This window comes from Spermophilus citellus, assembly GCF_964194105.1.
Source record: "Spermophilus citellus genome assembly, chromosome: 1".
In the NCBI taxonomy this organism is placed as follows: domain Eukaryota; kingdom Metazoa; phylum Chordata; class Mammalia; order Rodentia; family Sciuridae; genus Spermophilus; species Spermophilus citellus.
In genome coordinates, this window is record NC_138182.1 from 276,800,047 (window position 1) to 276,817,437 (window position 17,391).

The 17,391-nt window shown below is 37.4% G+C and overlaps 1 protein-coding gene across 1 annotated transcript in view; it reads left to right on the top strand.

The window, feature by feature from the left end:
- Positions 1-15,444, top strand: part of DNAH5 (dynein axonemal heavy chain 5) — a gene marked incomplete at its 5' end in the record, with an annotated part of 237,371 nt that extends 221,927 nt beyond the window's left edge. The window contains one exon of the mRNA XM_081288458.1: positions 14,638-15,444. Coding sequence (XP_081144584.1) covers positions 14,638-14,789 — 152 coding nt within the window. The 3' untranslated portion in view covers positions 14,790-15,444. The remainder of the gene's footprint in view (positions 1-14,637) is intronic.
- Between the last annotated feature and the right edge of the window lie 1,947 nt (positions 15,445-17,391).

Genomic DNA, 17,391 nt, shown 5'->3' on the forward strand with positions numbered 1-17,391 from the left:
TGTCAAAGTCATGAGTCTGAGAATTTTTTATAGGGGAAGGCAAGTGTGTAAGTGTCTTTGCACGTGTGTGTATATTGGGGGATAAAATGAACATATGAAATATCTTAGACATTTACCACATCCCAGACACCATATTATACTGGACCGTCACATATATTAACTTATTTACTCTTTATAACAACTCTAAAATATGTCATTTCCATCTTCCAGGTGGGGTTAAGGCTTAGAAACACTAGGTAATTTGCCAGTGGTTTCTGGCTACCAAGTGGCCAAGCCAGTATCAGAACTGCGTTTGTGATTGTCTGAGCTCAGAGCTTTGGGAATCTGCACATGGAGGAACAGAAGGCACTTCCTTTTGGAATTGGTGATTTGCCAGGCTAGCCATCAGAGCCTGGGGGTCAGTGAGTAACAGTTATATGTGACAGTGTGAGAGTCAGGACTGGGACACCAGAACCGTGGGTGGCAATTGCAAGAAACCCACCACCATCTCCAAGACAGCATGGATCTTTGAGATCTCAGGAGTTTCTCTCCACCCTCAGGGGCACATGGGGACATGCTGTAGAGCTGATGTTATATGCACCCTCTGAGGGTATGACTCCAAGCTTTGGGAAATTCTGCATTCTGACACCACAACATCAGCATCTACCCTGTTCTCACATGTTTACCCATAATAGCTCTGGAGAGAATTTGTTCGTAGGGAGCTCTGCACTGTGCCCTAGTTAATTCTGGTGTGCAAAGAAGTTAGAGGTATTTCAGCTGACACCAGCCACAAATCACTCCTGCTAATCCCCTGACTAGCACCACAGAGGAGAGAAGAGGGAAGTGAATATAGCCCCTTGGACTGTCCAAGGAGCACACAGCCGAGGAAGACACAGAGACCTTTGATCCACGTAGGCGTGAAGTCTCCACCTGCTTCTGCTCCTTCATGCACCTTGGTGGAGAGGACATTTCCAGTTTTTGCTTTTATTATTGTTGCTGCTTCATGTTTGTTTCCTCTTCTTTCTCATCTTTTTAATATTCAAGTTTTCTTTGGTTTCTCTTTCTCCCTTTTCTTATTTTTCTCTGCCTACCCTTTCCCTCCTTTGATTATTTTTAACTTTATTCTGTATTTTTCTCCTTTCTTTTCAGTTATTGATGGCGTTGCTGCTATTATTGTTTTTAACTTTATTTCTGCTGTTTGTGTACTTGTTCCTATTGTTCTTCTCATTGTTGTTCTGCTCTTCTTCAGCCACTTCTTTTCTGTTTTTTTTTTTTTTGGTACTGAGGAAGGAGGCTGGCATGTCAGTCATAGAGAGTGGGTGCTGGGCTACTGAACTGTTCCAGCCCAGCCAAGAGGAACTGCACTTTGCTCTAGCCATGACCTAGTCCTGCTGGAACCTTGGCAGATTCTTCAAGGAATGGTGATACAAAAGCCTCCAACTGACAACCCATCCCCAAGTAAGCATGGCAAAGAGCCTCTGAAGTCCTGCTCCTGGTCACTCACCCCCACAGCAACAACAGAGAGCAGTAAACAACAGTTGTGGGCACCACACCCATGGGTGGCCTTGCCATTAGTCACTTCCTATCATATCTCACATTGCTGACAAGACTGGAATTGAGTGCCATAGAGTAGGATCTGTGACCCCAGACCCCGTGTCTCCTTGCAAAACAAATGGAGCTGCGACAGCCTCTAAACAGAGAGTAAAAGCTTCAGGACCATCACCATGATTGGAAGAACCAGTAACAGAATTGCTTCCAAGTAGTAAAACTAATATCAACGGAGTCCAAGGGAACCCCCAACAACTGATAGAGGCTTCCATCCCACTTCAGGATTAACCAGGAGGGTGCACTCCACATACACTGAGGTCTACACCACAGCTGCCTGAACTACCCCATGTTTGTGAGACCTACAGAGAAAGTGGAATCCTCAGGCTCTAATATAGATGTATCACATCCAAATCCACTAATCATAGCTGGAGAAGCCACCGGGGAACTACACTATGAGGTCCAATTGGAATTCAACTCAACTAAGAAGGCTCTCACATAAAAGTAGAAGAGATATTCACCCAAACGAATGTGTCAATGTCAACATCAAAACACAAGAACTATGAAAAAAGAACAATATGACTCCTTCTAAAACTCATAATAATCTAGTAACTAATTCCAAAGATATTAAAATCAATGAAATGGGAATGATTTTTAAAAATATCAGTGACTTCCAAGAGGATTCAAATAAGAACATAATGCAGACTATCCTTAGCAATTCAATTGATCAACAATAAGCAATTCAATAGATAGAAAAAGAGCCAAACAGAAATCTTAAAACTGAAAAGTCCAGTAGTTAGATGAAAAATTTGGTTGAAAGTTTTACTAATGAACTAGAACAAGCAGAATAAATAATATCAGGGTTTGAAGACAAAGATGAGGAATTACAACATTCAGAAAGTAATAAAGAAAAAAAATACATAAGGAAGATGAACAGAACATACCAGATATATGACACAGCATTAAAAGACCAAATATACACATAATCAGAGAAGATGAAGGAGAAGAGCTATAGACAGAAGGCATAGAAAGCCTGCTCAGTGAAATAATAATAGAGCATTTCCCAAATGTGGGGACAGATGTGGACATCTAGGTATAGGAGACATTTAGAACCACAAATTGACCTGACCAGAAAAACCTCTCCTTAAGATATTAAACTGCTAAAATTACAGAACAAAGAAATGATATTGAAAGCTGGAAGAGATGAACACCAAACGAAACCTAAAAGCAAACCCTTCAGATTAACAAGATTTCTCAGCAGAAACTCTAAAGGCTGGGAGAACATGGTAGCTATTTTCTTTCAGGACTTGACATGTCAAGTCAAGTCCTGAAAGAAAATAGCTACCAACCTAAATTACCGTAGCTTGCAAAGATATCCTTCAGAATCAAGGAAGAAAAAGAGACTTTCCATGTATAAACTAAGGAAATTCATGACTATTAAACCAGTATTAGAGAATATACCTAAAGGAATCTTATATCCAGGAGAGGAAGCAAGATAAACACAAGTATGAGAGCACAGGAAAAAGTAAATCTCCTGAGAAGTGTAGCTAAGCAAATGATGATTAGAAAAGAATCAAACATTAATACAGAAAACCACCAAGCCTCTAAGATGAATAAGAGAGGAAGAAATGAACAGAGTATTCAAAACAACCAGAAGAGAAACAACAAAATGACAGGCATGTGTAGACACATTTCGGTAATTGCCCTGAATGTAAATGGTATTAATTCTTGAATTAAAAGATGCAGATTTGCTGACTGGATTTAAAAATAAGATGCAACATTATGCTGCCTTTAAGAAACTTACCCCACCTACATTTCCACAGACTGAAAGTAAAAGAATAGAAAATGATATCTTGAGCAAATGGAATATTTTTAAAATTAAAATATTATTGCTTTATCATTCTATTCTTATTAAAATGATTTCCTTTTAACGAATGTAAAGGATACACTACATAATGAATTCAAGTAACTGTCAGAAAGATGATGCATTAATCTTTGTCATCAGTTTTTAGTTTTACAAATTTTAAAATTTTATTCCTTTTAGAAATATACGGCAGTAGAGTATATTTTGACATATTTATAAAAATGTAGCCAGATGAATATCTAATTAAATAGAATTTCAGTCAAAATCAGAATAGACAAGGTCATTATTACATATTGATAAATGGAACAATTTATCAAGAAGATATAACAATTGTAAATTTATATGTTCTGAATGTCAGCATACCCAATTTTGTGACACAAGCACTATTAGACGTAAAGGGAGAGAAAGTTCCCAGTACAATAATAGTGCGTGATTCCAATACCCCACTCTTAACAACAGAAAGGTCATCAAGACAAAAATAAAGAAACATAACAGTTAAATTATACAACAGATTAAATTGGCTTTGATGGACATCTTCAGACTATTCCATTTAACAATTACACATTACACATTCTTTTCCCCAGCACATAGAACATTTTTCCAAAAAGATTCTGTATTGGGCCATAAGGAAAATCTTAACAAATTCACAAAAACTGAAGTAATTTTTTTTTTGCTTCTTATCAGATCATAATAGAATGAAGCTAATAATCAGCAGAAGAGAAAGGACAGAAGTTATACAAACACAGAGTGTTATAGTTTAGATGTGGTGTCCCCCGCCCCCAATCTCACATGTGAAACCATGTGAGGAAGTTTGGAGGAGCAATGATTGGGTTATAACCTTAACCTAATCAGCGAATTGATCTCAGATGGGATTAACTGAGTGGGATCTGGAGACAGGTGGGGTGTGGCTGGAGGAAGTGGTTCACTAGGGGCATGGCTATGGGGTATATATTTTGTATCTGGAGAGTGGAGTCTCTCTCTGCTGATCATCGTGTGAGCTGCTTCCCTCTGCCACACTCTGCTGCCATGAGCCTGGAGGAATGGAGTCTGCTGTCTATGGGTTGAGGTTTCTGAAACTGTGAGTCCCCAAATAAACTTTTCCTCTTTTATTTTATTTCTTGTGCTTGAGGAGTCTTGTTCAGAAAGTGAGTTCCTATGCCATGATGTTGAAGTGCTGGGCCTAACTTTTCTTCTAGTAAGTGCAGGATTTCTGGTCTAATTCCTAGGTGTTTGATCCATTTAGAGTTGGTTTTTGTGCAGGGTGACAGATATGGATCAACTTTCACTCTGTTATGTATGCATTTATGGTTTTCCCAGCACCATTTGTTGAAGGGGCGATCTTTTCTCCAGTATATGTTTATGGCTCCTTTGTCTTGTATGAGGCAATTATATTGATGTGGGTTTGTCTCTGGGTCTTCTGTTCTGTTCCATTGGTCGTCTTGCCTGTTTCAGTGCCAATACCATGCTGTTTATAATATAATTTATAGTATAATTTAAAGTCTGGTATTGTGAAATATGAAAAGTCTTGATTCATATTTCTCACATGATTATCTCAATAGATGTAGAAAAAGCATTTGACAAACTACAACATCCATTCATGTTTAGAATACTGGAAAAACTAGAATAGTGGGGACATACTTCAACATTGTAAAGGCTACATATTCTAAACCCAAGGCCAACATCATTCTAAATGGAGAAAAGCTGAAAGCTTTCCTCCTAAAAACAGACAATGATGCCCACTTTTACCACTTCTATCTGAGATAGTCCTTGGAATTCTAGCCAGAGCAATTGGGCAAAATAAAGAAACTAAATGGTTATAAATAGGAAAAGAAGAGTTCAAACCGTCTCTGTTTGCCAATGGCATGATTCTATATTTAGAAGAATTAAAAATCTCCACCAGAAAAACTTCTAGAACTCATAAATAAATATCAAAGTAGCAGGATACAAGAACAACACCCATAAATCAATTGCATTCCTACACTCCAATGATGAATCAGAAAATGATGAATAAGAAAACCATCTTATTCATAACAGCTTACAAAAAAATTAAATCCTTAGGAATCAATCTAACAAAAGAGGCAAAGGGTCTCTACAATGAAAACCAGACAACATTAAAGAAAGACATTAAGGAACACCTCAGAAGCTGGAAAGACCTCTCATGTTCTTGGACAGGCAAAATCAATATTATCAAAATGGCCATGCCACCAAAAGCTCTGTACAGATTCAATGCAATTCCCATCTAAATTTCCATGATACTCTTCACAGAAATAGAAAAGGCTGTCATGAAATTTATTTGAAAAAATAAGAGGCCCAGAATAGTTCCTAGTAATTTTAATTTTGATTAAACTAATAGGGCTATTAATACTATGAATACTATTAATTCTAAAAACCTGATAACAATTTTTATTCCTTATGGTACATTTGTTAATTTCAATAATTCCAAACCCTCTTTTATACTTTGAGTCTTTTTTTTCTTGTGCTGGGGAATCAAACCCAGGGCTTTGCACATGTCAGGCAGGCATTCTACCACCGAGCTATACTTCCAGTCTCAAATCTTAAAACAACCACAACAAGAAGTGTGGAGAGTGTTCAGTTTAAGACTGTACGGAGAGAGCCCTCTTAGAATCCAGCTGCAGTTTGAAAATAGAGTCTGCCCTCAACAGGAGGACTTCTTCCTTGCATGTTGAAGGTTGGGTCCGTTCTTCTTAGACACCCAGTGAAGTACACTGTCAGCACCAGGAGGCACAGATGGAGGGAGCCCTGCCCCCAAGCCTCCTTCCCATGGCCTCCCCATTGTCCTCCCTCTTGCTGAAGGCTCAAGGGCTCACACCCCTGTTCTTTGGTGGAGGAATGTGAAGTGGGGGCTGGGATGTTAGAGCTGTTCTCCTGGCTACAGAACCTAGTAATTAGTCATGTGACTTTGGAGGAATCTCCTACGTGCCACAGGTTGACCTCAGGTAGCAGTTATCTCCACTTCATTTTCACATCTGTCTGGAAAGACCCAGAGGTTCACCAGTGCAGGCTGTGGATCCCTTCTGGCCATGCTCGATTCCTGGACAAGTCACTCACTCCCCTTGTGTTTTGCTTTTCTAATCTGTAAAATGATTTTTTTTTGAGTGGGGGTAACCAAGGATGAACTCAGGGGTACTCAACCATTGAGCCACATCCCCAGTCCTATTTTGTATTTTATTTAGAAACAGGGTCTCACTGAGTTGTTTATGCCTTGCTTTTTGCTGAGCCTGGCGTTGACCTTTTGATCCTCCTTTCTCAGCCCCTTGAGCCACTGGGATTATAGGCGGGTGCCACTGTGCCTAGTTGTAAAAAGATTTAATAACAGTACCCACCACATAGAGCTGTTGAAAAAGTGAAAGTATGCTGTCAAGCACATAGTAGGCACAGAATAAATAATTCTAGCATTGTTACTATTATTAACTTTTTAACTGACGTGATTTTTTTTCCTCGTGGGTTAGTATGCATGCTTTTATTTCCAGGCTCTGTCCCCTGGGAGGACCTAGAAGCAATGACAACCCAACAGCAATGAACACACTCAGCACCCAAATCCTGGTTTCCTTTTTTAAAAAAAAATTAAAATATTTATTTATTCATTGTTATTATTATTAGAGCCTCATAGTTATACATAGTAGCTGGGTTCATCCCGACAAATTCATATATGCATGGAAATCAGTTTTGCTAAATGACATGATTTTTCTTAATTTTAAAATTTGCTTTATTTAGGTATATATAACAGTAGAATGCATTTATGTACTTTGATATACATAGATGAGATATAATTTCTCATTTCTCTGAGTGTACATGTTGCAGAATCATATTGGTCATGCAGTCACTTATATACATACAGTAATAATGTCTTTTTCATTCTACTGTCTTTCCTATCTCACATCCCCTCCCCTCCCCTTCCATCACTTCTCTCTATCTAATCTAACATAATGCTATTCTTCTCTAGTGACCCCTGCCTTATTGTGAATTAGTATTCACATATTAGTGTAAACATTCAGTCTTTGGTTTTGTGGGATTGGCTTCTTCTGCATACAAGATATTCTCCAACTCCATCCATTTACTGGCAAATGCCATAATTTCACTCTTCTTTAAAGCTGAGTAGTATTCCATTGAGTATATATACCACATTTTTTTTATCCATTCATCTATTGAGGGACACCTAGGTTGGTTCCATAGTTTAGCTATTGTGAATTGAACTGCTATAAACATTGATGTGGCTGCATTACTGTAGTATGTTGATTTTAAGTCCTTTGTGTATAAAATGAGGAGTGGGATAGCTGGGTCACATGGTGATTCCTTTCCCAGTATTCTGAGGAATCTCCATACTGCATTCAATAGTGTGTGCACCAATTTGTAGTCCCATCAGCAATGTATGAGTGTAACCTTTTTCTCCACATCCTTGCCAACATTTATTGTTGCCTGTATTCTTGATGATTGCCATTCTGACAGGAGTGAGATGGATTCTTAGTGTAGTTTTAATTTGCATTTCTCTAATTGCTAGAGATTTTGAACACTTTTACATATATTTGTTGATCAATTGTATTTCTTATGTGAAGTATCTGTTAAGTTCCTTAGCCCATTGATCGATTGGGTTATCTGTTTCTGTGGTGGTGTTTTGTGAGTTCTTTACATAACCTAGAGATTAATGCTTTATCAGAGGTGCATTTGGTAAAGCTTTTTCCCAATCTGTAGGCTCTCTCCTCACTTCATTAATTTTTTCCTTTGCTAAGAAGAAGCTTTTTAACTTGAGTCCATCCCATTTATCAATTCTTGATTTTACTTCTTGTGCTTTAGGATTCTTGTTAAGGAAGTCAGATTTTAGGCTGATGTAGTGAAGATTTGGGCTTGTTTTCTTCTATTAGGTGCAGGGTCTCTGCTCTAGTGCCTAAGTCTTTGATCCACTTTGAGTTGACTTTTGTGCAGGGTGAGAGATAGAGGTTTAATTTCATTTTACTACATATAGATTTCCAGTTTTGCCAGGACCATTTGTTGAATAGACTCTTTTCTCCAGTGAATGTTTTTGGCACCTTTGTCTATTATGATATAACCATATTTATGTGGGTTTGTCTCTGTGTCCTCTATTCCGTACCATTGGCCTACAAGTATATTTTGGTGCCAATACCATGGCATTTTTATTACTATAGCTCTGTAGTATAGTTTAAAGTCTGGTATCGTGATGCCTCCTGCTTCACTTGTCTTGCTAAGGATTGCTTTAGCTATTCTGGGTCACTTGTTTTTCCAAATAAATTTCATTCTATTTCTATGAAGAATGTCATTGGGATTTTAATAGAAATTGCATTAAATTTGTATAATGCTTTTGGTAATATGGGCATTTTGACAATAATAATTCTGCCTATCCAGGTTCATGGGAGATCTTTCCATCTTCTGAGTTTTTCTTCAATTTCTTTCTTTAGTGATCTGGTAGTTTTTATTGTAGAGGTCTTTCACCTCTTTTGTTAGATTGATTCCCAGGTATTTTATTTTATTTTTTTAGGCTATTGTGAATGGGGTAGTTTTCCTAATTTCTCTTTCAGTGTATTCATTGCTGATATATAGGAATGCGTTTGATTTGTGGGTATTGATTTTGTATCCTTCTTCTTTGCTAAATTCATTTATTATTTTGGAAGTTTTCTGGTGAATTTTTTTGGATCTTCTAGATATAGAATCATGTCATCAGCAAATAGTGATAGTTTGAATTCTTCTTTACTTATTTGTATCCCTTTAATTTCTTTCTTTTGCCTAATTGCTCTGGCTAGAGTTTCAAGGATGAGGTTGAATAGAAGAGGTGGAAGAGGACATCCTTGTCTTGTTCCAGTTTTTAGAGGGAATACTTTTATTTATTTTTCCATTTAGAATGATGCTGGCCTTGGGTTTAGTATATATAGCTTTTAAAATGTTGAGGTATTAAAATTAAAATTTAAAATTAAAAAACTATATAGTCTTTCTAGTGTTTTGAACATGAAAGTGTGCTGTATTTTCTCAAGTGCTTTTTCTGCATCTATTGAGATGATCATAGGATTCTTGTTTTTAACTCTATTAATATGAAAAATTACGTTCAGTGATTTCCATGTGTTGAACTAACCCTGCATCATGATGCACTATCTTTTTAATATGTTTTTGTATGAAATTTGCCAGAATTTTATTGACAATTTTTACATCTATGTTCATCAGGAATATTGGCCTGAAGTTCTCTTTCCTTGATGTGTCTTTGTCTGATTTTGGTATCAGTGTGATGTTAGCCTGATAGAATGAGTTCGGAAGGGTTCCCCCCTTTTCTATTTCATGGAATACCTTGAGGAGTATTGGTGTTAATTCTTCTTTGAGAATCTTGTAGAACTCTTCGGAGAATACAGCTGGTCCTGTGCTTTTCTTGGTTGGTAGGTTTTGATGGCATTTTCTATTCCATTACTTGAAATTATCTGTTTAAATCATGTATGACCTCCTCATTTAGTTTGGGTAGGTCATATGTCTCTACAAATTTGTTGATATATTCATTATTTTCTATTTTATTGGAGTATTAATTTTCAAAATAGTTTCTAATTATCCTCTGTATTTCAGATGTGTCCATTGTGATATTTCCTTCTGAATCTTGTATTTTAGTAATTTGAGTTTTCTCTCTTTTTCCTTGGTTAGTTAGCATGGCCAGGGGTTTATCTATTTTATTTATTTATTTTTTTCAAAGAACCAATTTTTTTGTCAATTTTTAATTGTTTCTTTTGTTTTGATTTCATTTATTTCAGCTCTGATTTTAATTATTCCCTGTCTTCTACTGCTTTTGGTGTTGATTTGTTCTTCTTTTTCTAGGACTTTGATGTAGTGTTAGGTCATTTGTTTGGTAACTTTTTATTCTTTTAATGCATCCTTGATTTCTTCTACTATCAATTTGTCATTCAATTGTATATTATTTAGTCTCCATTTGTTACAGTAACTTCTATTTTTATATTATTGTTGATTTCTAATTTTATTCCATTGTGGTCTGACAGTATTATCTCTATTTTTTTTGTATTTACTAAGAGTTGCTTTGTGGCATAAGATGTGGTCTGTTTTAGAGACGGAACCATGTGCTGCTGAGAAAAAAGTGTGTTTGCTCATTGATGGATGACATAGTCTATATATGTATATTAAGTCTAAATTATTGATTGCATTATTTAGATCTATAGTTTCCTTATTTAGTTTTTGTTTGGAAGATCTGTCCAGTAGTGAGAGAGGTGTGTTAAAGTCACCCAGTGTTATTGTGTTGGGGTCTATTTGACTCTTGAAATTGAGAAGGGTCTGTTTGATGTACACAGATGTTCCATCGTGTGGGGCATAAATATTTATAATTGTTACATCATAAAATTAATACTCCAATAAAATAGAAATACTGATATATACTTACCTTACAAAGTATGAAATGTCCTTCTTTGTCTCTTCTGGTTAACTTTGGGTTGAAGTCTACTTTATCTGAGATGAGAATGGAAATCCCTGCTTGTTTACACAATCCATATGAGTGATAAGTTTATTCCCATCCTTTCACCTTCAGCCTGTGGATGTCTTTGCCCATGAGATGAGTCTCTGGAAGACAGAGTATTATTGAGTCTTGCTTTTTAATCCAATCTGCCAATCTACGTCTTTTGATTGATGAGTCTAGACCATTAACATTCAAGGTTATTATTGAGATATGATTTGTATTCCCTGTCATTTTGATTTACTTCTGGTTTTTGATTTGTCTTACTTTCTCATTTAGTTGAATGTCCCTTTGCTGGTTTTCACTTTTTTTTTTCTTTCACTTCATCCTCATGGAATATTTGTTGAGAATGCTCTGTAGTGTAGGCTTTCTAGCTGTGAATTCCTTCAGTTTTCGTTTATCATGGAAGGTTTTAATTTCATCTTCAAATCTGAAACTAGATATCAATGCTGCATCTATTGCAGAGAGACCACTAGGGGTACACTCATGCAAAGGAGCAACCCAGGGATGTAGCAGCAAGACAAGGGCCAGCAGCACTCTCAGCAGGAAGACCCCAGGCTCCTCCAAACCCCCACACAGGACCTGTAGGTCCCAGCTGGAGTTCCCAGACAGAGGCTTTTGTGGTGGTAAGCTTGCTGGCACCTGGGCACCAGGCCATGGCTGGTGACCCAACATAGGTGCAGTCACATGCAACCAAACCTGGAATCCCCCCAAAGCAGTCTTCTAGGCCATGGTAGCAGTGATAGTCGGTGGTTGTTGGCAGCAGGCAGTGGGTCAGCAGCAGGGTTAGCTGTAGCGGCAGTTGCAACTGCAGCTGTGGGGGGAGCATCACCAAGTGATCTCCGGGGGTCAGCAGCAGTGTCAGCTTTGGTTGCATTCAGGGCATCTTCTGTGGCAGTAGCACTCGGAAAGAAGACCTCCAGGCAACGGCAGGCTGCCAGCATCGGAATCAAAGGTGGCAGTAATGGCGGTAGTGGTGCATGCAGCAGTTGATTGACAGATTTTTCGATTCACTGGCAGGGACCACAGAGGTACTGTGGGAAGTAGCATTGTAGGTAACCGAGGCAACCGAGGCAGTGCCCAGAGAAGAAACCTCCAGGCACGGCAGTGGCATCTGCGGCAGTGGTGTGTGCCAAATGATGTGATTTTCAAAGGATTAAAAGAAATACCATGCTGAAGAGTGAACTGCCTAGTCATTTAAATGTTATTAATGAAAGGGAGGTTAACTAAGGGAACGATTCCAAGGTTATCCAGAGACTCTGTGTAACTTGTTCACCTGGGCTATGGGCAGGAACATATGCAATGCACATTACTGTGTGAATAAAGATTTAGGGTTGGTAAGGAACTTATGTAGTCAGAAAATGAAATCCTCTCAAGGTGTTTTACTGAAGCCTTTAGGATGCCAAGTGTAGAGCTCACCGGTTTTCACATCTCCTTCTCTCGCTGTCTCTTTCTGGAACCCTAAGGCTTGGGACATATGTACTGATTTGTTCTACCTTGCTAGCATGCTTATTCTTATCTTCAGAGCTATTTGTTAAGCAGGGGAATGGCTGCAGATCACCTGTTCACCTGGTTGTTTAGCGTCTGTCAGCATTTTTACTCTGGAATTATTTTTTCAGTGACTTCTAATCCTGGTGCAGAAGTTTTCTGCATGCTGTGAGCTGGCATGGACACCTTTAGGTCTGAAACAATTAAAAATAAGTAAAATTGGACACATATTTTAGAGAAATACCTTTTTAAATCTATTTATTACAAAGAATTTTTAAAAACAATTCCAAATTTCTTTTGGGATTAGAGTCCAAGTAGCCAAATATTTCACAAGGCATAATTATTGGAATTATCCTTACGACTCTGATGGCTTACTTCAAGATTTATGAAATGGTTGTTAATCAAGTTTGCAGCAAGAAGAACAATTAGTTATATGTTTATTGCATATTTATAGATCCTAGGATTAAAGGATTTAAATGTATCAATATAATTAGCATTCCATGCTTCACTGGCATTCATTTGCTTGATCAGAAAACTATATTTATACATATGTATGTTTATCTAATTAGGATTACCAGTGATATCCTCATAGTAATTGAAAAATAAGACTAAACTTAAGAATTAGGTTTTATATTATTTTAGGTTGTTTCTAATGATTAATTTTATGGGATTCAGTAAGCACACTTTTAAAATACTAAAAAAAATCTATGATTTTCTTGTTTTAGAGCAGTTTCTCAGTCTTGTTAGTATGAATATTTTGGTCTGGATAACTGCCTGCTATGGGGAGCTATCCTGTTTGTTATAAGGTGTCAGCAACGTGTCTACTTCTACCCATTAGATGCATGTAACAAGCCCATGATTATGATAACCAAAAATGTCTCTAGATATTGGCAGACTTCCTCTGAGGGTAGAATCACTGTTTTGAAATATTTATTTTATATTGAAATTTATGTATAATATTATTATACTCAAATATTTTAACTTCTAATAAAAGTGACTTAATTTATAGTGGGTGATTAAAAACACATGGTGTAGCAGGTTGAAGATTTTATTGGGTCAAATAATAAGGCTTTAAATTCTGATTGCTTTGCTTTTTTCATTTGTTACAAAAAAGATAAATTATTCAGCAAATTAATTCTGGGAAGAAAATTCAGTGACTCTGACATACCAACAGTGCATTTACAGTTACTGTTTCCATGTTTTAGTGCCTGTGTTTGTTATACTAATTCACCAGAGCTGAGTTATTCCCCTGGTCAGACATGACTTCACCTCAATAATTACAAGAGAAACCTTTATAATGTTGCATCGGCTTTCCACAAGTATGGGAGGATGAGTGCAGACACAACTTTTGTCCTAAAATAATTTATAATCTGGAAGAGAACATAAAATAATCTACTTCCTGAGATGGATGATAGGAGAGTGTACAGATAAAAGACCTTGGGCAGAGTGTTCTTGTTTTACCAGAAGCTAATGAAGCTTAAACCTCCAGACTGCTCACAGGCAGAAGTTTTCTTCCAAAGCCCAATTTTGTATTTGTGATTTTTTTCCCCTGTTTTTCTTAAAGTGGGCCTGCATGAATTATGCAAGTTAATGCACCACAGACCAAATCTGTCCCTGAACATGGCGTTTCCAAGGCTGGACAGAAAAAATCCATGGTTAGGCACAAATGCATTAGAGAAGATCTTTGAAGGATGGACATCCATGGATTGTCTTCATTTCATGCATAATTTTAGAAACTATTTATTCTTTTACTTCCCAAAGGGAGAATCAAATCTCTGGGAGCTGGACTGTACCATTTCTCTCTACGTATAAAGGGATTCCACAATACCCGATTTGGCCAGTGCACACCTGTCTAGTGGTTTAAACGTGATGTGGACTATGGTACAGATGGTTGAAGAAGATATTTTTAAATAATAATGATGGTGAAGTGTTGTTCACTGATACTGGATGTCTGAGTAGTGTGTGCACAAGATTTGGTGTGGAGGTCAAAGAGAATGCATGGAGGGTACTGTTGACTTGGCAGGTGGAAATGAGAGGACCCACGTGGACAGGGGTACTGACAAGGTCATGAGGCAGGGAACCAGCAGGGTCCATCTAAGCTTGGCTGGATGTCTTGCCACACCCAGGGTGACAGAATCTGCTTCACAAACTAGAGTTGTATGACCACTGGAGGAATTTGCCCCATCCTATCAAACCCATCTCTCTTTGGAATGCCCTTCAGTGTGCATGCTGCAACTCTCTGAGATGCTCAGATCAGAAATTCACCAAGTTCCTTTCTCTTACAAACGTTTTGTAGGTGTAAGAGATCCTCGGTTTTACTCCTGCCCCATCTACAAGAAGCCAGTTCGAACAGATTTAAACTACATCGCAGCGGTGGATCTCAGGACTGCCCAGGCCCCGGAACACTGGGTACTCCGAGGAGTCGCCCTCCTCTGTGACGTCAAGTAATGTGGGAGTGTCCTGATGTAAAACCCACATCATCCTTACTTTTATTCCCTGAAACGCTGGACAGTGTATGAATCAGGTTTCTCCTGCCATTAATGGATGCATGGCCTCCCCCCACTCCTTGGATGTTTAGGTTAATTTACCTATTCATTGGTACATTTAGGTACATTTACCTTTTCATTGTTAGTGACCAAACTCTGTATTTGTTTAAAATTTTTTTAGTCATTTAAAAGCAAAATCTACAACCTCCTAATGAAATTGGCCCTCAGATCTACACTAGATTAATCCACTATATTAAGCAGAAGGTATTCAGGTTCTCTAAGGTAGCACAGTAAGTTTTTGCAGACTTTGCTTCTATTGCTGTTTACATTGGGGTCAGGTTAAGAGATTTATTTTCAGGGCTTTAAGCAGCTAATTAAAAAGGACTTTTGAAAATGGAAGGAAATAGAATGGGTTAAGAATGTCAATAGATTATTCATGTAAACCTATAAAATAAACATGCAAAAGAATGTTTAATCCCATTTATAATTAATAATTAGTAACTAATTGATGTCTCATAACTAAAAAAAAATAGTTGAAAGAGAATCACAGTGTGGTGTCTGTAAAACTGACACACTCTGAAATTTCTAGAGCCATGTAAATTGACCCAACCATTTTATAAAATAAACAGAGAATGAACCATTAACATGTTCACAGTCTTTGATTCTTATTTTCTCTCCATCAAGGAAACAATTTAAATAACTGAAAGCAAATGACTTATAGAGTTATATTTAACAACAGAAAAAAATTGGAGTGCCCTAAATACTCGATAGTAAAGCTATGCTTTATTGAAAATTTCATAATGTGGAGATGGCAAACACATGATTAAGTGAAAGATATAGGTCACAAAATATGTAGCACACACATTATTATTATAACTGTAGCAAAAATCAGGCAATAACATGGAAAAATAAAGTCAGGTGAGATGGCACAATTAAGAAAACAATTGACTTGAAAAAATATAATAATTAGAAGAAAATATAGGAAGAAGATAAATGTTTTATAGTCTGTGGGTGTTTCACAAGGGCTTTTATTAAGTAGGAAAAACATTATGTAAAGATTTTTTTCATTCATTTTACTTTAAATTTGTTGCAAATTATGAACTGCTTCATCTATAAACTATTGTCTAGAAAAATTGGTCAGTATTAAGTTAGAATTGTGGTTTTCAGATATTTGGTTAGCTCTAGATCTGCTAACTGCATGTTTCTCTGTGATAACAGGTTTCATGGAGGTGGGCCTGCCAGGAGACAGGCTCTGGTCCCCTTCATTAGGCTATGGTCTGTGACCAATCCCATTATTTTATGCTAATTATGATGAGATTTAGGCTTGAGTAGTTGATATGACTTCTGCTCTTTTTGGGTGACACTGTTCTCATTTAAACAGCTTCCTTTGGTATGGATTAGTGTATTAGTTGATTCCTGTGAATTGTGATAAACCAATCATTTTGTTTTTAAGAGCAAATAATGAAACCGTGAGCAAGATACAAATTAATAAAAGATTGTTAATAAATGCCTGAGTTGAATTGTTTATTAGAAAGGGGGGTAACTGCCATCAAGGATCTAGAAATAAGCTTTAAAAATGGTATTTTTTTTAAAGAGAGAGAAATTTTTTTTAATATTTATTTTTTAGTTTTCGGCAGATACAACTTTTTTTTAATTGATTATTTAAAGCATTACATAGCTCATGATATATCATCTTTCATACATTTGACTCAAATTGTGTTTTGAACTCCCATTTTCACCCCAAATACAGATTGCAGAATCACATCTGTTACATATTCACATTTTTACATAATGCCATATTAGTGACTGTTGTATTCTGCTACCTTTCCTATCCCCTACTATCCCCCCTCCCCTCCCCTCCCCTCTCATCTTCCCTCTCTACCTCCCCTGTTGTTGTTCAATTCTCTCCCTTTTTTTCCCTCCCCCTTGCCCCTCATAACCTCTTATAATTTTATGTATCATTGAAGGTCTCCTACTATTTCCATGTGTTTTCCCTTCTCTCTCCGTTTCTCTCCCCCGATTCGTCTTTGCTTACTGTAGTCTTTTCCTCATGCTCTTCCTTCCTGTTCTGTTCTTAGTTGTTCTCTTTATATCAAAGCAGACATTTGGCATTTGTTTTTTAGGGCTTGGCTATTTTGGTTAAATAATTGGAAAATGTACAATTAGTACAACTCATATAATTTTGTGATATATAGCTCTTGGCCTAGATGTGCAAATCTTGGAGACCCAACATAGAGAAGGACCCCAGGAAGCAACTCAGTCAAACATCTTAGGAATGAGTTTAATGGGGAATGTCTCCGAGGCCCCTTACATCTTTGGTTCTACCCCAGCTGCTCAGGTGGGCAGGACAGGGCCATTGGTTGACTCTGCCACATGATGGAGGGTCCCTGACTGTCTCGAATGTGGGGCAAACCACTGCAAGGGAGCTGGTGCCATTGATAGTGATAGAGCAGCCTGTTTCACCTTCCTCAACACGGATTGAGTCAAAATTGTGTATTTCACGCCTCCCGTGTATCAGGCACTCTGCTGGAGCAGTGGTGAAGAAACCATTTCACTATGCCTAA